General features: G+C 46.2%; 1 protein-coding gene across 1 annotated transcript in view; it reads right to left on the reverse strand.

The window, feature by feature from the left end:
* Positions 1-24,560, reverse strand: part of LOC146201191 (UPF0462 protein C4orf33 homolog) — a 33,833-nt gene that overhangs the window by 2,338 nt on the left and 6,935 nt on the right. The window contains exons 4-5 of the mRNA XM_084593002.1: positions 4,390-4,586; positions 2,188-2,285 (exon numbers count right to left, since the gene is read on the reverse strand). Of these exons, the coding sequence (XP_084449128.1) occupies positions 2,188-2,285; positions 4,390-4,586 (295 nt within the window). The remainder of the gene's footprint in view (positions 1-2,187; positions 2,286-4,389; positions 4,587-24,560) is intronic.

Below are 24,560 nucleotides of genomic sequence, written 5' to 3' on the forward strand. Positions count from 1 at the left end.
TTTCGCTTCTAATCAGCCACTTGGTACGGCTCAGCGATCCTAAAGAAGGATTCAGTGCTGAAATTCGGCTTATTATTTACAGGAACAACAAACTTTAGCACACTTTTCTGAAGTTTCTCGTATCGTCGGCGCGCACGACTCGGAGCTGCAGCGACGCGGATCGGCAACAAGTGCCGCCATCTCATGGTAGTCGCGCCCCGGAGGGTCCGTTCGGCCGGCCTCCGGCGAAAATATCTGGCCCGTCTTGATCAGCGGCGAACGGCCGCCGGGCGGCAGTTCGCAAAGTTTTCCGCGGGAAATTCGCTCCATGCATGTGGGTCGGCATTTAGGCGGTATAGTTATGCTGTCAGTTTTAAGATGTCCCATGAAATATTTCTGCTACATTAACTGGCACAGCGGTGTTGTACGTGATTCTTGACCTTAAATCTAGCAGTCAAGTTGATCTTAGCGGCTATCAACCCGTTTAGCTTACGTCTGTGAATTATAAGCTTAAAGAGTAAGAAACAGCAAAAGAAAGGTTAATTTTGCTCGAGACAATCATTTGTATCAACACACCTCCCCGAGTAGTAAAATAATTTTTGGCGAATCATTCGATTGGTTTTTAACTTCTGTTTACCTCGCACCAGTCAAGATGAAATAACGGGATATATACATACACGTTCCTGATAAGCCGAAGACGGTCCTTGTTGTCAATTGCTTTCTAAACTAGGAACTATTCGTATTGCATTAATATTTATAAATTTGTTTGCAAGCTACCTCAGAGACCATGCTTATTCATCCTCACCACTCTGATACAACCGCTGCAGCGTATATATCCTTCCCGTCAGTCATTTCCTGTGCCAACTGCATCCAATTGACCCCTTCAAACTTCCTAACCACATCCTCCCGCCTAACATTATGCCGCCCTCTGTTATTCTTACCTTCCCTTGGAACCCAATGTTTTACCCTTAGCGATCCTCGGCTGTCTTGCTTTATCACTGCCTGACATGTCCCTGCCCATTTCTCCTCCTTGATTCCTATCCTAGATTACTAGATTTTCTATCCGCTCTGTGTAGCTGCACTATTCGTATTCACGTTGATGGAGAATATACTATATTAATAAATTCAGTCTGTAAAAGTCTTGCTCTCAAACCCTTATGAAAACATGCATCCCAATTAGAAAGTGCTGACGTTAAACCCCATGAACCAACCAAGTATTTCGAAAGCGGCGAACAAAGTATCCAAACCGCAGATCATCACATGTTGGCCAAACAAAGCGCCGAAAATAGGTTATCTTGAGCCCGGGAAGGACTGGCTGGACCTACTCAGTATTTCTTGGTAAGAGAATTGGCAACACACTAAGAGAAGGAAACACACTTGGTGCGTCGCAGTGTTGTCAAGCGGAGCTCATTCTTTCCTCTCACGCAGTGTATTTGTGGCCAGCACGTCGCCATCGCTTTGAATAATGGCTAAATCAGTGTGCCTTTTTGTATTCGTAGGATAACCTCCACCTTCCTGCCTTCCCAGAAAGACACAGTGCGCAGAGTGCGTACGAAGATTTTATGTGTGACCTCGACTAACAGACAGACGTGTCGGTGATATGAGTTGAGGGGCAATTTTGTTCGGTATGATCATGGTTCGAGAGGCGAAATAACCAAACCTGGCGGCTATTTCTTCTGAGCGCGTATAGATGTACCCAGAGTGTTGTAGAGTTGGTTTGTTCGCTTAGAGAGGCAACTGTTAAGGTCAAGTATCCTGGCCGCCATGAATTGTCGGCGTCCTAACATGGAGGCGAGGAGCGTAATTATATAATGTACAAAGCAAAGCGCTGATTAGTTCTCTCGTCTGTTTGCTGTCACGCCAGGCGGCCGTCCTAGATGCACAGATTATCGACCATGCGTGACGCTCGCTTAACTCACACCCCGGTCCAAAAAACGTACAGATTAGAGTCAGCCTTCCGCACCACAAAATCGGTAGTGGAAATTTCCATTTCTACCATAGTACATGACATGTCGGTTAACTTCGCGGATATCTTACCCATGCTATTGTGTCGCAGTGTCACCATGTTGTGTGCATCCGCCATAGGAAATCTTTAGGGTTGATCGCATCTTCATGATGGAAATTTTGTGATTGTTCTTGTTGTCTTTTTTCCTGCGGGGGGGGGGGGGGGGAGGGGGCTTTACGTATAATTTCACTGAGACATCTTACCTTCAAAAGCCCTCTTCCACGTATGGGAGAGACGCTTGGGTTCGAACTTGGGGCAGAGACGCTTCATGTCGAGCTCTTCGAAAGTCTTCACGCTAGTCCTGGTGTAGGAGAGAAAGGGAACGAAACGATACTTGTAGCCACCACACGTTGAGCATTGATTTTTCCTTCAACCGCAGAATATCTGAGAAAGCTGTATAGCAATCTGCGTAGCTCAAGGCTCGCGATCGCCTGAATTTGAATCATCAAACAAAACTTATTTTGCAATTTCAACCATTTTTTGTAATTGCTATCGTACATTAAAGATGAGTTCTTCGCCGACTGTCCATAACAATTAAGAGTTGATGTACAATAGACTTTGCCTGGCTGCGGCCTGGCGAAATAACGGGTGATCAGTGCGCATGTTTAAAGTACTCAAAGGGAAGCCGTTAGCGAACGCATGCAAATTTTACAAGGTAGCTCCGCCGCTTTTGCGTACATTTCGTTCCTCGTGCAACCATGTAGTATCACTCATCGCACTACTACGGCCTGCCACACACACATTGAGGGCCCGACCGATATTTTCATTCGGGCTCTCAGTGACGTGGTTGCAGATCATTCCAACTGTGACACTTTGCTATCTTTCATCGTGTGTGCGTATAACACCACTACGCAGAGTGCTACGGATTTCTCACCATGTTTTCTATTATGTGGACGTGAGCGACCTTCTCTTCACAACATTTCCTTATGGGCCCTGTGCTTTTCAATCCACCACAGTATCTGAAGACTCTGGACACTCTTAGTAATGCTGGCAGCTCATCCTGTCGTTCAATACTGCTGACCAGGGGCGACAGAAACACTTCCTCGACACCGCTCACGCCAACGACCGCTTTCTTCCGTAAGCCCTTGTTTGGCTCTGTGTGCCGTCTATATGACCTGGTATCTCTTCCCAGCTGCTCTTGAAATACCATAGCCCTGCCACGCTTTAGAATGCACTTCTCCCGTCAAATACATCTTTGAGCCCGCAAGACCCTCGCAAGATCTCCAATGAGGTTGGCATGAAATTGTCTATGCGTCTCTTTTGACGCTACCCAATCCACACGTGTTTCAGTCTCCACAGGATTATTCCCTTCTCTCACCGGGGCTGATTGTAAAGACCTGGCGCCGGCAACAGGGCGAACACCAGCAGAGCAGTGCACTGCTGGTATTCGCAGTTCTTTTCTCGGCCCTCGTATATGAGCTCCCTTAAAATACAGACCGTTACAAAGGCTAATTTCACAGTGTTATATTTTTTATAAGGTCACCTTATCACGTGGAAGCATCGTCCAGATTAACCGCTACACAAGCATCAGGTTCAATTCGGCGAACATGTCCCGATCAGACTTGGCCAATATAGGTTTCTCGATATATGAAATACCGCTGCAAGCCGCTCTACAAGTTTTACTTAAGCTTTGACTTTAACCTGTATGGCGTGATAGCCTTAACGCTTTTGGTCTGCGCTCCTCATGGGGATCCCCGTTTCAGTACCTGCGCGTTCCTAGTCGCTCAAACTCTAATCCTTGATTAATTTTTAGCATTCACTACTAAGGAACCGAATTCTTTGTGAGTCCACATTACGTCATCATCAGGCTGACTATAGTATACTCTGCAGGGTGAAAGCCTCTCTCGTGTTCTACCATTTAACCCAGTCCTGTGCTAGCTGTATCTGTTTGATCCCTGGAAAGTTCCTAATATCATCTGCCCTCCTAATTTTATGCCGCCCCCTGCAAATCTTGTCTGTCCTTGGAAACCGCGCAGCCCTTAGCGCCGCGTTAACTAAGCCGTGTGAGCGTACCTCGGTGGTCCAGGAGTAGCGTGTCTTACTACTCCGCGAAATTTTCTGGAAGCTTCGACTCCTATCTCAGCCTACCCGTATGAAACGAGAAGCCCGGGTGGGCAGCTCCTGCCATGTGGGCTTGTGAAGTCACACAATGCGCCAAATAATCAGTACCCAGCCATGCAACGTGCTAAACACCTTTCAGAGCTATAGCTGTGATTTTTCGCTGGCAAAGCCGGCAATGAAGGAGTTTCTGTGTAACCACCTTTAACGCTAACACAATAAAAGACGACTTGAATCGCAGTTGCTGCTAGGAATTGTATCGTATTGTGATAAGCGTGCCATGGGCTACAACACCGCGGATATATGGCGGCACTTCTGGATAGCAGCAGAATGGAAGGAACGCACACGAGTCCATCTTGCAGGGTGTACCGGGAGGCGGCGGGTAGAGCGCTAGCTCCCGTCGGTCGCTTGGGCGGCCGTGGCGCGCCCAGGCATTGAGCGAGTGCACCCCTGGCGGCAGGTATCCGATGGGAATGCGAACTGAGGCTCGCCACACGCTCCGGTAGCGATCCACGTTGGCAGCGTACGACAGCGTCAGGTCCATCTGCACAACACAGGCACGTGACACGGATGGTTTATGCATTAGGGAACCCAAGCTCAAGTTTCGTCGCGCGATGGCAGCGCCGCATTCCTGGCATGGTGGCGAAATGTGAAACGATGGGACGTCACCGGAGCAGACGCTCCACTAGCTTCCTGTGCACGCGCGGCGATTGAGTTGCGCCTGGCGGTTATTTGGCGATACAAAAACGCTTCCGCTGATGCGAAACGGAGGTACTAAGTAGCATTGTATCATGGGTAGCCACAGTAGTAGGCGAAGCGTCAAAAGACGAGGCTCATGTGTGAAACTTTGCAGATTCCTTTGGAAGCGTTTCCACACCTGTTTTTCAACTGCATGACAGCGTTCTGAGAAGACTCGCACTCTTTGTCGAAACGAAAAGAGCCAATTTCCCCCTTCTCCATAAACTCGGAAATGTGGGCAGTTGACAAAGACGTCTTGGAGAGGCATCAAAAGAGTACAATGGTTTAACACAATGCATACAAAGTGAAGGGGGGGGAGTATTTTCATGCTCCTCGCTCCGCGCGTGTCTTGCTTAGCCGATTTTCTGAGCGCTCTCCCTGCTTTGCGAGTGCTCTGAAAGCAACCAAATCAACAGATATCCAGCGTGCGACCTCCGCGATCGACGGTGATGTGTGAATCTGGCCTAGGACCAAGAAAATATCTAGGAACGAGGCCTTTTTTTTTATCGTGGGGGAGGGGGGGGGGGAAACATGCCTTGCTGAGATGGTTTTACAGATTTCCGCAAATTGGCCAATAAATGAACCAATATTATTATTATTCATAACGAAAATATGTTGGAAGTGCAATACAAAAGCGATCCTAGCTATATGGCTCGATTGACACCACTCGCACGGAGCACCCTATTCGAGTCACAGGTTTTGTGAATGCAAAACAAATATAAATGAAGCACTACCATTTAATAGGAACCGAAATAAAGCAGGATTGTAGTACAAGCTTGGATTTCACCTGCCTTCCGAGCCAGCGAGCAGGCATGTGCTTTTGAGACTGCTAGCGTTCGTGCCTTTGAAGAAACACCTCCTTCGGACTATAACTTATTTTTCTACTGCAAGATTTGGTTTAGTAGCTTCGGAATAATAAAGACAAAATCGTTTTAGATCTCATGCTACAGGCCAAAACGATGATCGAGTGAGCCGCTTTATTTCACAGTACTGGTAATATTTTCACAGGTTTTATTATATATGACAATATAATTACACAGCAGATTTACCTTGAGATACACATCCTACGTTTTCGCTAACGTGGGAAACACATTGACAATCAATATTTACAACATCGCCGTCTGTCGTCTGCTGTATACAGTGCAGACGTGAATAAAAGTTTTCTCTCCTATAATTACATTTCCTTCATGGATATACGCGGCAGGTTATCCAGTATCAAGACGGAATGCAGGCGGCATGTCACGATGCGCCTGCGGGGGCGCGTGAGGGCGCGAGCTCGTGCGAGAGAAAGCGCGCGGCGCACGCCGCGAAGGCAGCCAGCCGAGCCGGCCGCGCCCCATGTGTGTGTTTTTCTGCCACAGATGGCGCTGCCCATCAGAAGCCGCAGCGCCGCCCAGCGATGCTTTGGGAGCCTATAGCTAGCACCGAGGCGTCGATGGAACCGTCGCTGTGAATAGAAGCGGGGGTTGAAAAAACGAATAAAATAGAAAACGTCCTAATAACAAGTGGGCAGGTGTTTCGTGGATTTTGTTTTCTCTCCCTTTATATCCGATCTCATCGCGGCTTTTATGAACTTACCAACAACAAAGGCAATACATAACGAAAAGAAACAAAAACTAGCTTAAAAGACAGCGCAGTAAACCTAACCGAAAATTAAATGATTAAAAGGTAATCTGTAATCAGCGGCTTTATTGGGAAGGTGGAAAATATTATGGTTGCGTTTAGTGCCCCGAATTAGATATTTGCATGGGGTAACATACAGTCGTACAGAAAAGAAACGTACCCAAGAAGGGATCAGGTTATTCGAAACGCCTTTATGGCGTCCGAAGGCAAAAAAAAAAAGCTCTGCAACGACTCATCAAATTCTTATTTATGCTTAGATATATGCCCTTGAATTGTGAAATTAAAGTATGTGAAAGCTGACAGGTGTAGTCAGGAAATCATTGGAAATATTCCACCACAATAAGGAAGACAGGCGTAGAGTGCGAGTGTGCAAAGCGCTAAAAGGGAACCTTCAGCGTTTGCAGGCAGTTTTTAGAGGCTGACTTTGCTGCTTTTGCGCACATAACTTAAGCGATTTCCGAGCAACAGCCGCTAGGTTCGTCCAAATAAGCTGTCGTCGTGGCTGTATGCGTCGTGCTTCGCTAATATGGACACTTTGGTTACTGCAAAAAAATTGTCCAAAAAGCGTATTGTCCATAATAACAAATCGAAATTTTTTTCTGAAAAAAAACAAACAAAAAAAAAACCGCTAAGAATAAGGTCTGCTTTACAGCATAATGTAGTCTAGCAAAGTTGTCATTAGGAGCTACAAGATCATTATCCGAGTCACCGTTAAGCCGCGTTCAGACTACGTGTGCAACGTATGTATCGTTCGTAAGGATCGTAAGCGTAAGCGCAAAAAAACGTAATTTGTCTGTTCAGACTGCTGTCGCATTGAGCGTAAGATGCGCAACGACCGCAGCCAGCGTGGGCGTAAATGTCGGAAGACCCTGGACTTTTACGGCTAGCACAGATACCTCTGTTATTGCGCGACCGATGCCCACATCCATTTCGGTTTTCCCTTTCCGGTCACGGGGCTTCCGGTCCTCCCAGATTTCACGCGCAAACCAGCTAGTAGGCGACATCATCCAACGCTCCTACGCTGCTGTAGTGCCTCGGCTCGCCGGTGTTATTGGTGTTGTGTCAGTAGCTTAGCGTGGTCATGTGCAGTGCGGAATCTTCTCTTCGCTGTGGAATTATCAGCCTCTCATAAAAAAAAGTTCGGCCGAGGCCGGCTCTCCACTACCAGTAGCTGAAGTAGCACAGAAAGAAGTGCAAAACGATGTCTTGCTGCAAATTGCCAGTGCGCTGAGTCAGAGCAGTAAGCGGCTTTTCAATCTCATGTTTCATGTGCGAACAAGCTCTCAACAAACAAATGCTTCCTCTAGTTTCGAAAAGTGAGGTTATGGAGGTGGGGGACGCCCGCTTCATCCCAGTACATTCTCGCAGCCCATCGGCTCCGTTGACAAGTGAGGGAACAGTTGGCCTGCAGCGAAAAGCCGATGCGGAGCGACGTTGCTGGCGCGGACCCATCGACGTTTGAAAGAAGCTCACCGTAAAAGAGAAAAAGAAAACAGCGTATTCTGAGAGGGACGATGTTCCGCGGACGTTTCCGCGTCTGTCGCGTGCGCCCGGCTCATTGTTTAGTCAGTAGCACGACCTTGAGTCACCGCCCCGAACCGTCTCCAAGATCACTCCGGGGCACTGGTAAACTTGATATCGCAAGAAGGGCTGCAGGTGGACCGCACGCCGGAACTACGCGCGAGCGCGGGTTGATGAAAAAAAAAAAAAGTACTGCCTCGCTCCTTTGACCGAGCGTTGCGGTATGGCGGCATCAGTGCGGGACGGAAGCTGGTGTGCAAGACCACTGTCGGACCATGCGGACAGGCATACGCTATCGAAGAAGATTTGACAAACCCAAATTCTTCTTATATTTCTCCGTCTGCGTAGATTAGGCGCACACACGATGCTAAGCTCATTTTGAGCTTGAGGAGCCCCGACCTCCGCTATCAGCTGCTTGCTAGTTGGCGCTATGTTGAGAAATGCGAGACCCAGTCGGCCCAGAGCGGTGATTGGCTAGTCGTAAAGAACGTATCTCACCGAACGGCCCAGTGTGAACATGCGCGGTCGCGAACTACGTAAACGGCTGTTCCAGCAGTTATGCACACTGCGATAAATACGACACTTACGATGGATACGACTGTAGTCTGAACACGGCTTTATGCTTCTAATTCGACGCAATTGAAGTGTTGTGATGCAGTTGCGTATTGTTCTCGATGGCGTATCATTAATAAACTACTTGACTTCTACTTTTCATCTTCCACGAGCCCTTGCTACGTATCAGCATTCATACTGGGGAATACTGCGCTACTTGATATACGGAGCCAAGTGAATGACGACACACAAGGATGTATGTCGTCTTTCACTTGTCTCTGTATATCAAGTAGCGCAGTATTCCCTAGTATGATTAACCAACTGGCCCCCGTGTTTGCATTATCAGCATTCAGTCGACTGAAAGTTGCTGAATCCAACTTTCTATAAGGCGCAAGATGCTGTCAGAGTTTTTGTTTAAGTGAATTCATGTAATACAAAAACTCGTATTGTGCATCTACTGTGCAACTTCGCAGTGTAAAATATGAAACCTCAACCGAAAAGGGCAATCAATCAGTCATTGGCACTACGTCCTTTTGGTGCCTGTCAATAAAATCTAGAAGAGAAATTATCTTTGAAGCAGTGCAACGATTTGGTTATCATGACTGCCCATATTAACACGACAAAAACACTTGCGCATTTTCTCCTTGTTCATTGTCCGGACAGCGCGTTTCCATATTAACGAGACGGAAATGCATGGAAAAAGTTTGGTCCCCAGAAAAGCGGTTCATAATTCGAGTCGTCCATATTAACGGGGCTCATATTAACGAGGCACGACAGTATAGTTGGCACGTTTACTACAGGTATTGATGCCTTTATCTGTGACCGAACTTGCTTCGATGAAAATGTGTAGAGATTATACTGCTCTTCCATGTGATAATTGGCATGTCTTATGAGCGGCTACTGACTGCTCGGTGTGTTGTGCGAAGTTAAAAGATAACTTGGCAGGAGCTGCCAACTCGGGTTGCTCCCATAGAGGCGGGAATCGAAAACATCTGAATCGGTGCACGAGTGATCAGCATCAAGATTAACCTGACCATAGTCAAACTCAAGCAACAGCTCCACCTCAGATGAGGCCCTTGAGCCAATGGCTTCCACCCAGATTTTCATGGCGCCAGGGTTGTACCATCACGCCGTGATTGTTTATTCATTGGTCATTTTATTCCGTATAGCCATAGGGCCGCTGGTGTTATAGAAGTGAGTGGTTACGGAATGGAAGACAAAAGCGCGAAATGAAGCAAAATAATCAATGCTAGAAAAATAGAATGGCTTTTAGTTATGCACTACTATCTAATTAGTACTGAAATAAAATAAAATAATTACATTCATATGCGCTGTCACACAAGGCAAATCTAAGCGGACCGCTGTGCAGATGTTGGTTCCTCGGGGTCCGTTCAGGGGCAACATCCGCTTTTTTCATTACTTGATTTGACCCTAGGTCCATTGCAGGGCAAAGCATATCTCATTGAATCGGTCTCGTGCCAATTGAGCTTCGAATATCCCTAAAAATTTCCAAATTTCGTCGGAAATCTTGTAAATCATTCTTTATGCTAACTACGCATTGATGATCTTGCCTAGGGAATCCACGCCCTGCACAAACAAATTTCATCTTCCTGATTTCAGCGCCTGAGGGAAAGCTGAAGAAAGTGCCAAAATACTGCGACGGTGGCTGCGAAGCACTTTCAACAAGATACCATTAAGGCCCTATTCCCAAGAAAATCCAGCATTATCAGCGCTGTGAGCGAAACAACACGACACTGGTTCTCTCAGGTGAGGATAGTCAAGTGATATAACCGGCCACTGAATGTTCGTCGGGTTGTGTGACGTTTCTCATCGGCGTTTTAGTGAACGTAAGATTCCCTGATTGTGGCGTAGTATGACAAGACCATTTTACCTCTCTCAGAAATTGCTTCTATGGCCAATGTAAACAGATTTAGCAAGCTGCAGTGACAAAGTTGTAAAAGGAATGACTTTCAGTTATATGCATTCTTTTACGTGCAAATAGAAAACTACATACATTGTCGTGTCCCCTCACTCTCATCAGGTATCGAGGTCAGCTAGGTATCGGCCCCGCAAGTTCGTGGTACACTGAGAAAGTAGACCACCTTGGCAAACAAGCCATAAGAGGGATTCATTTAACAATAGAACGCCCTCTTAGTTGTCGGTGGCTTATCTTACAACACATCACACTGTGTGTGTTTTTTTCGATTGTATTTAAGAGTCTGACAGTATTGGACTACTGCCTTTAGATGTTCAAGGCAGGTGCGGTCAATCGCATTGAACTTCCTGCGCTGAGAGAACGCTAGCAGGAATTTTTTTTTTCTTTTCACAACCTCCGCAGCATGTCGGGGGAAAGGCATGTATAGTATAATATTTTCTAAGTCAATTATATGTAGCAGCTCCGACGTGTTCAACAAGAGCATTGTCGTATATGTAAAAATGATGCTGAGGTGGTATTAATCATTTGGCTTTTATTATGATTAAGTTTGATAGTCTCAAGGCAGGGTTCAGTGAGCTATTGTAGCGTAATTGTGCAGGAAGTCCTGAAAGTATATGTGTGTTTGCTATTCCAACCATAAATAGGATCCTACTTTTGTCTTGCTTGTTTATTTTTCTCCTTTTACAGCTCTCGTTGCAAGGTTGAAACTGGAATGTCATTTGCTATGATTCTACTCTGAATCGTTTGAGCCTAGCTATTACCAAAAAAGACAGGTGCAGCATCTTTTTCATTTTACATGAACGCTGACCGTTACAACTACCACTACTACGGCGCCACGGCTACATGGCTCGGCGGTATTTGATCTTCAGGCAGGTTTCGACTAGACCTGATATAAGATGGACGCGCAGTGCAGGCGCAATTCCCGTCTTCGAAGCTGCCTTAACAAGTGCCTAACGAAGGTGTTCCTAGCGCATGGTGAAATCAAGCGCGCGGCATTTTCGAGTATATCACAGAAATGCCATGCACCGGGGGTTTCAAAAAAAAAAAAAAAAACACGCACGCCCTGCCGAGAACTGCCCTTTTCTTTTTCAAGATTTCCCGGTCAAAAAATACTCCTTGCGATTACTCAAAGCAGCTCAAAGCTCTCAAAGCCACACCGCAAAACGACGGGTAGGGACAGGCTCAAAAACGCCTCGCAGAACGGAAACGACTGCGCCGCTTAGCTGCCTCGGCATTCCGCTGTTTCGGCACTCCGCCGCGGGCTGCGCTGTTCCACCGAGGCGACGGTGGCGCCATACAACGGGCGCCCGGATAGGGGAAAAAACTGCAACATCCCTTTGCATTCTCATTTCTTTCGTACGGCTAAACGTGAGTGTTGTGTCATTATCTATATTATTAATATTGAATTATTATTGTTAGTGTTGAAGTTGTTTGAGCATCATAAGATTTTAAACACACAGGACTTCCCATGGAGTAATGTTTCTAGCCTGTTTACATATAGAGTGTAGAACTGGATTAAACAATCCTTATAAAGCGAATTCTTTTCAAATTGTCCACCATGCTACTTTTTGGCATTGTCCCTTGGTATTTTATCGTTCGTCCACTCTTAGCTTAAATATGGGAGGGAATGTGTGGCATGCACTTGCGAAATGCCAGTGCATCCGTCACAGCCGTGCATAAAGACTAAGTGGCTTGTGCGTAGAAGGACCAGCAGCTCCAGCTTCACGTCATCTACCTCTTTGTTGCGGTGTGCACACGCGCATCGAGGCAATATGTGTTATGTTAAGAGGCACCAGGAGTTTCTGTGTCACATCTGTCTGTTTGTTACGGTGTGCAGATGCGCATCGAGGGAAAAATAGCTTATCTGTAGAGAAACCAGAAGCTGCTGCTTAAGGTCATTTGCCTCTTTACTGCAGCGCACAGCCGTGCATTGACGCTAAGTGGCTTGTGCATGGAGGACCCAGGAGCTGCAGCTTCACGTTGTCTGCCTCTTCGCTCTGGTATGCAGGTGCGTATCGAGATAAAGTAGCTTATGCAAAGAGAGACCAGGAGCTGCTGTGTGACCTCGTCTGCATATTTGCTATAGTGCTTATCCGCACATCGATGCCCATTAACTCATGTGTAAGCTGATGACATTGCATTGCTAAGCAACTCGGGGGATGAACTGCAAATAATGATTGACGACCTAGACAGGAAAAGTGAAAAGGTAGGTTTGAAAATCAATATGCAGAAGACTAAGGTAATATTTAACAGCCTCGGGAAGGAACAGCAGTTTACATTAGCTAGCGAAGTACTGGAAGTAGTAAGCGAATATGTCTACTTAGGACAGGTAGTAACCGCAGATTCGGACCATGAAAAGGAAGTAACAAGAAGAATAATATTGGGATGGAGCACATTTGGCAAGCACTCGCAGATTATGACTAGCAGCTTACCGGTATCGCTCAAGAGGAAAGTATACAACAGTTGCATCTTACCTGTACTCACCTATGGGGATAAAACGTGGAGGCCAACCAAGAGGGTTCTACTTAAGTTGAGGACAACCCAGAGGGCTATGGAACGAAAAATGGCAGGGGTAACAATATGACATAGGAAGCGTGCAGAGTGGGTCAGAGAAATAACTCAAGTTACCGACATTCTAGTGGAAATTAAGAAAAAGAAATGGGCATGGGCAGGACATGTAGTGCGAAGAAAGGATAGCCGATAGTCACTTAGGGTAACAAACTGGATTCCAAGGGAAGGAAAGCGTAGCAGGGGGCGGCAGAAAGCTAGGTGAGCGGATGAGGTTAAGAAGTTTGCAGGGGTCAAGTGGATGCATCTAGCACAGAACCAGGTTAATTGGAGAAATATAAGAGAGGCCTTCACCTGCAGTGGGTATAGTCAGGCTGATAATGATGATGATGAAAGGTACCATGAGCTGCTGCTTCATGTCGTCTGCCTCTTTACTACGGTGCACAAACATGCATCGAGGCAAAGTGGCTTTACGTAGAGGGACAGGGAGCTGCTCCTTCCCACCTGCTATGGTGCGCAGCCATGTATTGAGAGTAGTGGTGGAAAACATTTATACCACATACAAATACAGAAGGTTACGCACGAGCTGACCCATAGGGAACCTGCCTTCACAAACACTAGGTGGACGTCCCTCGTTTGGGACCTCAGTGATGTAGAGGGACTAGAGGCTGCTACTTCATGCTGTCTACCTCTTTTTACGGTGTGCGGCTGCGATGGACGCAGTGGCATCTCGAGAAGCGCATGCCACGCACTCGCTTGTTCAGCCTAATAGTGGACGACAGTGTATATGTTATAGCTCTGCTATTCATAGAGTGAAGCTAGGCCAAGTTGGATAAATTATAGCGCACTTCATATATGCCAGCAAAGAAAAGCCACTCCAAAAAATCAGATGCATTCAATTTCATAGCATCCTTATTCATATACATGCTACTGCCAAGTCAGATTCTTCACCCTCAGAGATGCCAGACGAACAACCAAGGAGGCATCTACAATCGTCTAGCTTGCTCTTTCTCTGCAGACTTGAGTCAGATGTGCGCTTTATTGGTGTGGGTGGGACAGGACCGAACCTTGTGATTTTAAGCTTGGAGAACCATGGTATTGTAGTTTTGAAGGCAAAAGGGGAAAGTTAAAAGTTTATTTTTCTTTATCAAAAAACAGCGTACACGAATATACAGCGACAGGTCCCATGGGACTGGTACTAATAACCGTAGCTTTACTCCCTTATAATAGTGTTGCCAGGCATTGAATTATTAGTTTACTCAGCATGTTTCTATCTAGTTGATGTGCAGAGATGTACACATATTGTCACCGTCAAACAGCCAGAGTAGCCAAAAGTAGGTTCACCCTGAAGGTAGGTTTATGGGCGAACGTACGTGGGCAAGACAGCCGGGAGCTTGAGAGAGGAAGACGAAGAACGATGGGGTAACTAACATGGCTAAGGCCAGCTAAAACGTCCGGTAATGCTGTCCGGCCGCATGACGACGCCACAAGATGGATTAGGAATACGGTTTTACTCCCCTTCTTTGAAAGGCGCCCGTCTCGGCAATGAGCGTTGGCGATTCGAGCAACAAGGAACACCGGTAGCGTCGGGTGGCTGGGGGGTACAGATACCAACGAGTGGCTACGGGCGTGGTAAGGCTTTATTCGTGCGACGTGTACCAGTTCGGATATTGGCCGTCGAGAGGAACGAACAGTTGCCTGAGGAAGAACTTCATAGTTCACTTCGCTGAGTTGGCGAAGTACCTTATACAGGCCAAAGTATCGACGAAGCAGCTTTTCAGACCACCCTCTCATGCGGATTGGGCTCCACACTCAAACTTATTCTCCGAGCTCGTAACTCGCATTTATGTGGCGCAGATTATACAAGTGAGCGCCATTTCTCGCTGGCGCCAGATACGCTGTCAGGCAAGTTGGCTGGCGGCCACGGCATGCAGAACGAATTCCTCAGCACCCATGACTTTGGTATTAATACTATCAGGAAGCAGCATTGCGTCGGCATAGTCATCGTTTCGCGGCCGTGGACTAAACGAAACGGAGTGAAGTGCATCATTTCTTGCGGCGCAGTATTATTGCGAAGGTGACATAGGGAAGTATTGTGTCCCAGTTTCGATGGTCCTCGTCGACATACATTGAAATCATATCAGCGACTGTCTTATTAAGCCGTTTGGTGCGTCCATTTGTTTGCGGGTGATAAGCGGTTGTTCTCCGGTAACTTGTGCCACGGAGTCGCTAACCTCCTGTGTAAGTGCCAAGGTGAAATCCGTTCCCCTGTCAGTTATAACGACTGCGGGTACACCGCGACGCAGTACAATGATCTGCATACAAAAGGTCGTAATTTCAGCAGCGGTTCCACAAGGAACAGCTTTCGTTCCACAGTGAAGGCTGAGGTAGTCGGTGGCGCCCACAATGTACCGGTTACGGAGCGAGGACTCCGGAAACTGGCCGAGTAAATCCATGCCGACTTGTTGGAACGGGACTTGTGACGGATCAATAGGTTGTAGTAGTCCGGCAGGCTTAGTCGGTGTCGTCTTTCGACGTCGGCCCTCCCGGTAAGTTTTAACATAACGCTTGACCACTGCAATGAGCTTAGGCCAATAATACTTTTGGCGCATGCGTAACGACGTTCGGGAAGAACCCCAGGTGACCAGAAGAAGGGTCTTAGTGGGATGCTTGCAGGACTTCGTCGCGGAAAGCCTTAGGTACGACGGGAAGGTAAACAGCTTCCGTCGGCCCATGGTTTGACTTGTACAGAATGCCGTCTAGTAAACAGAACGATGACAATTTGTGCGAGAAGATTAGGGGCAGAGTAGGATTATTTCCTTCTTGATACTCAATGAGAGGCTGTAGTTCAAGGTCGTCACTTTGGTGTTGAGCAAAGTGTCCGTGGAGATAGCGCGAAGAAAAAGAAAATCTTCTTCGAACTCAGTGCTGTTATGATGAAGAGGCGGGCAGGACAAACAGTCTGCAACACGGTGCTTCTTGTCTGATTGATAGACGATGGCCACATCAAATTCTTGAAGTCGAACGCCCCAGCGAGCTAACCGCCCTGAGGAACCTTTAAGGCTTGTCAACCAAAGAGTGAGTGGCGATCGCTCACTACTCCGAAAGGCCAGCCATACAAGTAGGGGCGAAATTTTGTGACTACCCACACAATAACTAGACACTCCTTTTCGGCAGTGGAGTAGTTCATCTCGGACAGAGATAAGGTGCGGCTTGAGTATGCAATTACGCGTTGAACACGATCCTGCCATTGCACAAGGACCGCTGCAAGGCGGACGTTACTTGCGTCTGTATGCAATTCTGTGTCCGCTTGCTCATCGAAGTGACCAAGTACCGGCCCACTTTGTAGAGGAGTTCGTAGTTTCTCAGAGGACTGTAGCTCATGGCCCCAGCAGAACGGTTCGCTCTCTTTTGGGAGGCGAGTTATAGGCTCAGCTATCCACGAGAAGTTCTTCAGTAAAGACCGATAGTATGCACAAAGACACAGAAAACGACGTACATTTCGCTTGTCGGTTGGGATGGGGAAAGCAGCGACGACGGCTGCCTTGTCGGGGTCTGGGCTAACGCCCTTGGCACTCACAATGTGGGCCAAAAACTTGTCCTTGGAAAGCGAAATGGTACTTCTCTGGCTTAAGGGAGAGACCGTCTGCACGAATGAATTCGCTCCGGTCTGTCTACCTTCATTCTCTTGTGTTGCGTTCTGTTCTGCGCTGTGTTCCCAGTATGAGGCGCAGGTGCCTCAGGTGTTCCTCGAAAGTGTCGGAGAAAGTAACATCATCCAGGTACACCAAGCAGGATTGCCATTTCAGGTCAGAGAGCACAGTATCCATCATCCACTGGAAGGTCGCAGGAGCCGAGCATAGGCAGAAAGAGAGCACCCTAAATTCGTACAAACCGTCCGGGGTAATAGAGGCGGTCCTCTCCCTTTCGCGTTCGTCCACCTCTATCTGCCAATAACCACTGCGTAAATCAAGCGATGAGAAGTATTTGGCGCGGCGCAGACGGTTTAGGGAGTCATCAATGCGCGGTGAAGGATAAACGTATTTTTTTGTAACTGTTTAAACACCGGCAATCAGCGCAGAACCGTAGGGCCCCATCTTTCTTCGCCACTAAGACAACAGGCGAAGCCCATGGGCTCGCCGACGGCTGGATCACGTCGTCCTGGAGCATTTCTTGAACTTGCCGGTGAATTGCATCACGCTCCTTTGGAGAGACCCGATAAGGCGACTGACATAATGGTCTCTTGTTTTCATCGCCTATCATCATCATCATCATCATCAGCCTGATTATACCCACTGCAGGGCGAAGGCCTCTCCCATATCTCTCCACTTAACCCGGTTCTGTGCTAGCTGCATCCACTTGACCCCTGCGAACTTCTTAATCTCATCCGCCCACCTTTTGGAATATCTTTTTGGAATTTCCTTCCTGTCTCATAATTAGATTAGTGTAGTATTGTTTCTTTGAGTTCCTCATCATGGCGACCGATTTGTTTCTGTAGCATCGAAACTGTTCCCGGTAATACCTATTAGTTCGATTGTTTTTCCACTTATGATAGTATGAATCTTTCTTTTTCAAGACTTCAAGTATAGCTTTTGTCATCCAAGGGCATATACCATGGTCGTAGTTACGCCTAGTGTATGTGTAAGTGGATCGGTCAATGACGTCTGTGATTTTCCTTATCAGGTATTGATATTCAATATCTATGTCATCATCATGCACGCCTTCGAAATCTGTGCACTGAAGCAGCGATCGCACTTGAGCGTAATCGATTCGGGTGGTACGTTTTTTAAACTGCTTGGGAGGATAAAGCAAAGGATCACAGGGATAAAGAATAAAGATGGGATTGTGGTCTGAGATGGCAATGTCGCACACACCAGCAAACACATTTATGTCCTTGTTGCAAAGCACATGGTCAATCAGAGAGGCGGATTGGTTAGTGACTCGAGTTGGCTCATCTATAACATTTGTCAAGTTAAAGGACTGTATCAGCAAGAGGTAATCACGGCAATCATCTTTCAACAAATCAATGTTGAAATCACCACATACAATCAAAGACGATTTACCCGTCGCAAGTGATAATAGCGTAGTTTCCATTACGGAATAGAATTTGTTTAGACAAGCGCTAGGTGGGCGGTAAACAACACCTATAATGATGCCACACTTCATTTCAATGAACAGTGTTTCAACTACACCTGCTTCATAACTAGCATTGCATTTACAGCAGTAGTCGATCCCTTTTCGAACAAAAAGTGCGAGGCCACCACCACGTGATACACTATCCCGCGGTCGCGAGAGTAAATTGTACCCAGGAATTTCAACAGTTTCACCTTGCTTGAGCCATGTTTCTGTCAGCGCAATAACATCAAAGCGATACGAGTAATGTGACAGATAAGCAACCAAATGATCGAGGTTTTTCCTAGCACTCCGGATGTTGCAGTGTAACACAGATACCTGACCGCGCCCAAGCCATTTGTTTTCGATTTGAGCAGAAGTGTAAGTCATTCGGAGATACAGCGATTACAGGGTAGCCTATTTATTACTGTACCTGGGCGAGGTCAGCCATTCGCGTCACCTGCAGTACGTGCGAGTTGTCTGTCTTGCGCATCAAGATTTTACCTTCTATGACCCAGGCATACTTCCAACCCTTCTCTTTTTTTGCCTTCAAAGCGTGGCCCAGCAACACTTTTTTTGCCGGGCACAAATGCTCGTTAACATAGACTGGTGAACTCTTTTCTTCTGAGCTGTTGAAACCCAGGTGAAATGTGTTTAGTCTTTGTTTTTTGGCAGCTTTCAGCATTTTGTCTCTAGCGGCACGGGAATGAAATTTGACCACCACATTTGACTCTTTTTTGTTCATCGATGGCACTCGGTGAACGACATCAATGTCACTCTCACTGATTTCAATTTGCAAATGGCGTGATATATCTGTCAAAGTAGCGACAAGGTTTTCACCCTGGACTACAGGAAGCCCCTTGATTTCCAGATTACTTCTCCTGCTGTACTGCTGCAAGTCAATCACCTCTTTCTTCACGTCTTCTAGTTCTTTTGAGAGGCGATCGTTGTCTTTTTTTATTTCTACGTTTTCAGCTTTCACATATTTCAGTTCCTTTTTCATTTCAGCTATTTCTGCCTTAAGCTCCTCAAAAATTGTGTTAATGAACTCCATGGATTTCCGCACTGGCTCAAGCTCATCTTCAATTACCTTTTTGAGGGCCTCTTTCAGCTCTAGCTGATTTGTCTCAAAGTGTGCTGACATGTCAGCAAGTGCTTTCACGACTTCCTTTATAGTCGAAGGTGCCTTGTCTCCCATAATATCATGTACAGACGGACGGAGCAGTCCAAGAGCCGCTATATAGCAACAAGCACCTTAAGTAAAAGAAGGCTCACACACGTACCTGCACAGAATGAAGCAGGCAGTTAGTTGCAGCTCAACGTTACGGCGTCCTGGACTGCTCCGGAATGGTGCTGAGGATGGGCTAGACAGCGGATTTTATAGCCTTCCTGTGACGTCGATGGCCCTTCGAGCTGCGCAAGCGCAGCTGACTGCCGGATGATAAATTGTGTGGGGAATTGTGAGCGATGTTGTTGGATTAAAGAAAAAAGAACATATCCTTCCAGACTTAATCTCAGAGGAGATGGCTGATACCTTCAATAATAATTTCGTCGATCGAGGAAAAAAACTGGTTAATGGCTTTCCTTCAACAACGCCTCACCTAGGAAGACCTATTGCAACAAATAATACCTTTGCTTTCCGGGAGATAACTGAAGAAGAAATGAGGTCAGTAGTTAAAAATCTGCGAGAAAACAAAGCTTGTGGTTATGACGGAATACCATCGAAGGTGCTAAAAGACAATATCGACATTCTTTGCACCCCCTTATGCAACATAATTAACCATGCGATGGTTAGCTCTCAGTATCCAATAAGCTTGAAGATTGCGAAAGTTGTGCCAGTCTACAAGACAGGAGATCCCAATGACCCCAGTAGTTACAGACCCATATCTGTGCTTAGTATAATCAATACTGTTTTTGAAAAATTAATATCCTTACAATTGAACAAGTTTCTGCTTGATAATAATGTAATCTGTGCTGAGCAGCATGGCTTTATCTCAGCCAAATCAACAACCACTGCTGTCACATCACTTTCTCACCATATTAACACTGCTCTTCACAAAAATCAAATTGCAATAGCAATATTCCTCGACATAAAAAAGGCATTTGAGTGCGTCTGTCACTCAGAGTTATTGGAAAAATTAAAATCGTGTGGTATTACTAATGCCTCTCTCCAGTTTTTTGATAGCTACCTTTCCGCCAGAAAACAAAAAGTAGTGCTGAGTGACAGACACTCCACACTACTACCTGTGACTTGCGGGGTCCCGCAAGGATCTGTATTGGGTCCTGTTTTGTTTTCCATTTTCGTGAACGACCTACCGCAGGCCGTTCAATTTTCAAAAGTCTTTATGTATGCAGATGACACTGCTCTTTTGTTCACATCTAAGTCACTCTTGGGCCTAGAAAATACGATAACGTCCGAACTGTTTAATGTTTCAGAATGGTTTCGTGCTAATAAACTAACAATAAATGTAGATAAAACTAAATATGTAGTATTCCACTCCAAGAGAAGAAACATTGACCCTAGTACGATTCACATATCTCTAAACAACGATTGTATTCAGCAAGTTTGTTCTTTCAAATACCTTGGTATCATCTTTGACCAACACTTGCACTGGCAAGAGCAGATAGATAAGCTATCTAAAAAGCTAGCTTTCAGTTGCTACGCGCTTACCAAGGCGAAAAGGTATTTCCCGTACACCATACTACGTTCCCTGTATTTTTCGTTATTTCACTGCCACATCAGCTACTGCTGTGAGTCTTGGGGACAAACGTACAAAACTTATCTACTTCCCTTACAGAGACTGCAGAAGAGAGCATTGCGTATAATATACCGCGTATCTTTCGACTGCAGCAACAATAATTTATTTCTAGAAAATCGAGTACTTTCTTTAGAATCAATGCTTAAATACAAAATCTGTGTATTGGTAAATAACATCATTAATACTAGTATTCCTCTGCCACTTGATATTTTCTTGTTGCCATCTCGCAATACAAGACACGCATTAAATGGCAATTTCAACCTCCCTGCCTGCCACAATGTGTACGGAGAACGCTTAGTACAATTTTCTGGAGCAAAACATTGGAACACGTTGCCTATTAATGTAAAACTTGCAGGTAACTTTAAAATGAGTTGTAAAATGTTCTTTATTAACAGCCAAGGAGAGTTATGATCCCCTCCCCCCCCCCCCCCATTTTTTTTTTTTGTGTGTGCGCTTGCGTTTTGTATTAATTGCCTATGAATTGCTTGCTGAAAAGTATTTTTCTCCGTGCCTGTTGATTCTTTTTGCTTGTCTGTTTGAGTCGTTTTTTTTTGTATGTTTGTGTGTGTGTGTGTGTGTGTTTGTATGCGCTCATTACGGCTGCCTGACCAAGTTTATTCTGTACTGGACCGTCTACTAGCCCCCCGGCTATCGGTCCAAATATTCTTTATGTATTTCGTTTCCTACAAATAAAGATCACTTTGAAAAAAAAAAAAAAAAAACTTTCTGCCGCCCCCTGCTACGCTTTCCTTCCCTTGGAATCCAGTTTGTTACCCTCAGCGACCATCGGTTATCCTCTCTTCGCACTACATGTCCTGCCCATGTCCATTTCTTCTTCTTAATTTCCACTAGAATGTCGTTAACTTGAGTTATTTCTCTGACCCACTCTGCACGCTTTCTATCTCTTAATGTTACCCCTACCATTTTTCGTTCCATAGCCCTCTGGGTTGTCCTCAACTTAAGTAGAACTCTCTTGGTTAGCCTCCACGTTTCAGCCCCATAGGTGAGTACAGGCAAGATGCAACTGTTGTATACTTTCCTCTTGAGCGATACCGGTAAGCTGCTAGTCATAATCTGCGAGTGCTTACCAAACGCGCTCCATCCCAATCTTATTCTTCTTGTTATTTCCTTTTCATGATCCGGATCTGCGGTTACTACCTGTCCTAAGTAGATATATTCGCCTACTACTTCCAGTATTTCGCTACCTAATGTAATCGCCTATAATTGATGCTTTGTGAGCGGTGTCTGTCTGACCCTGCATGTCGTAACAGTCCGGGAAAAAGTCGATAACGATCCCTAGGCAGCTTTTTGATTATGCAGGATGACCGTGTTTTAAATGGAGTAGTCGACTTTTCTAATCACTATATGATTTCGGACAGCGCATACTGTCCTGCGCTTTCCGCAATTTCTTAAAATACGCAATCGTTGTGTTGCTGATCAGTTTCCCTTAGAGATATCTAATCAAAGTTCAGCACAGATAACTTCATTTTCCCTTTTGCAGTAGGAGCCCAACCTGCTCTTTCTAGCTTAGACCTGCAAGACCAACAGCTCATCAAGCTAGTGTGCCGGATAATAGCGGCTCCTGGAATCCCAGCCTGTGGAGGCCACCCGCAGAGGACTCGATGATCTCCTCACCAGTTCCCAAATATTAGGTATCAATAAATCACTTTTCCTCCTTCACCTCTCCAAGGGAAGAGCTGTCACGGCCAAGCATATTTTAAAAAATTTATTCAAGTAGATTCTTAATATTCTAGTTGGCTTGCAATTTACCATGCCATTCCGTCTATTTTTGCACGTTGCTTTAACCTGGATATTTTTTAGCTTGGACAATTTAGTTTTTGCAATAAAGCCTAAAAGGAATCGAAAATTCAGTTTTTACAACTACGCATGCTGGTATGCTTATGCACTTCGCATGATTTCAAAGGTAGTGCGTTTGTGTAAAGCTCAGCTAGCATATGTGCCTCTTGGATGGAAATTTTAATTGCACACTGCTGTTCAGTGCTCTGTTGGGTTAAAGTAAAGCCGACAAGAGGAAACTTGAACCTGTTGCGCATTCTGTTGTCGGCTTTACTCTCAAGACAAAGGCATTGAGCACTAGTATGTGACTGAAATTTCCATGGCACATGCTTGCCGAGCGAGTTTTACACGAATGTCATTGGCAAGTTTTCACACCAAAAATGGGCCCTGCAAGCAAGTCCCGGAAAACGTCCAAATGACTGCCTCCTGCTGTATGTCGGACGTCGGTTTGACGCGATCCGGATCCACAAACGATAGTCCGACGGATGTCCGCTCTACGTATGTCAAACATAACCGGATTTCCGTCGGACGTCCGAACCTACAAAAACGGACGTCCGCCAGTCAGTCGTCCGACGTATATCAATAGCCATCTGGGTTCGCTTTGCTCAGTTTCAATCACCTCAAAGTCTGGAAACTCTGGGACGATGACTGAGTTGTAATGGTCGAAATAGTAACGGTCACACACTGTTGAGGGTAGCGGCACTCGCGAGAGACAATTTTCATCGGCGTGCCGGCGCCCACTCTTGTTTAAAGAGCCCAGCGCGCGAGGCGGCTGCATGGATTTCGAAGATTGACGAGCCAGCATAGGGGGTGATGGCCAGTCGCAACCGCGAATCAGCGACATCACAAATACTATCAGAATCTCTGCACAGCAAAGATCACAGCAAGGCATTCTTGTTCGGTGATGGTGCAGCTGTGCTCTGGTATGTGAGGGAGCGGCTCGCGTATGCAGTAGTCATCTCTGCGGTTATCTCGTGTTCATCTCTGCGTTTAACCATAACAGCCCTGATACCAACATCACTAGCATCCGTATCAACATCCGCATGATAATGGTGCGGAGGGGTCAAAATTCCGGTAAACAGAAACTTCAGCTGGCGGAATGAGGCATCGCACTCGGCAGTTCATTCAAACGAAGCTCATTTGTGAAGAAGGTCCGCCTGCACGTGTAGGCGATTCGGCAAAACAGTGACAGCGTTTGCGCTGGTCTGGAAAACTGCAGCACTGAGTTCAGTGCCTAACGGCAAACAGTCCCTCACCCCGTACCTCCACAAGGATGTTACGGCGCGAAACCTTCACTCAGGACAGTGTCGCGCCAGACGTGTGAAGCCAGATCTTGATCGCGTTCAGCCGCTCCTCTTCCACCACTAACACCCTGTTCATCCCCAACGTCTGCTTCGCTCCTCGGTGACCATATTAGTGGAGCATCAATGTATCCTTTTAGAATAACGATGCCTTTTCTCCTGCGTTATTCATGTGCTAGATGTTACCTGCCTCTGTTTTCTGTACATGGTTTTGACAAATGCTCTTTATTCTTTTGCAATCCTCTTATTGTGCAAAACGTTTAGAGGGCGGGTTCTTACCTTGAAAACACCAAGCGAGAGGGGAACATCGTGACCTGACGGATCCGCAGAACCAGCACCTTGTCAAACACAGTGCGAGACTGCTTACCAATTACGCGTAATGTGAATTAGTGCTTTTTCAATAGCTGCATAACACGCCTGTCAGGACCATCGCTATCGGCGCTGTTCAAACACCGTGCAAGTGAAACAGGAAGTGATGAATACTGTAGCGCTCGGAAACACGGACAACACGAAAAAGGGAACACATGCGCGGTGTTTTCTTCGTGTTGTCCGATTTCGCTACAGTCTTCACCATGACCAACCAACTCGCTCAATCTGTCACCCTCACAGGAAATGCTTTAAGGATCAATATATTATAAACACCCACGTCTGTACAGAAACATCAAAACCGT

Source organism: Amblyomma maculatum, chromosome 2, assembly GCF_055883805.1.
Source record: "Amblyomma maculatum isolate TAMU_Amacu chromosome 2, ASM5588380v1, whole genome shotgun sequence".
Lineage (NCBI taxonomy): Eukaryota > Metazoa > Arthropoda > Arachnida > Ixodida > Ixodidae > Amblyomma > Amblyomma maculatum.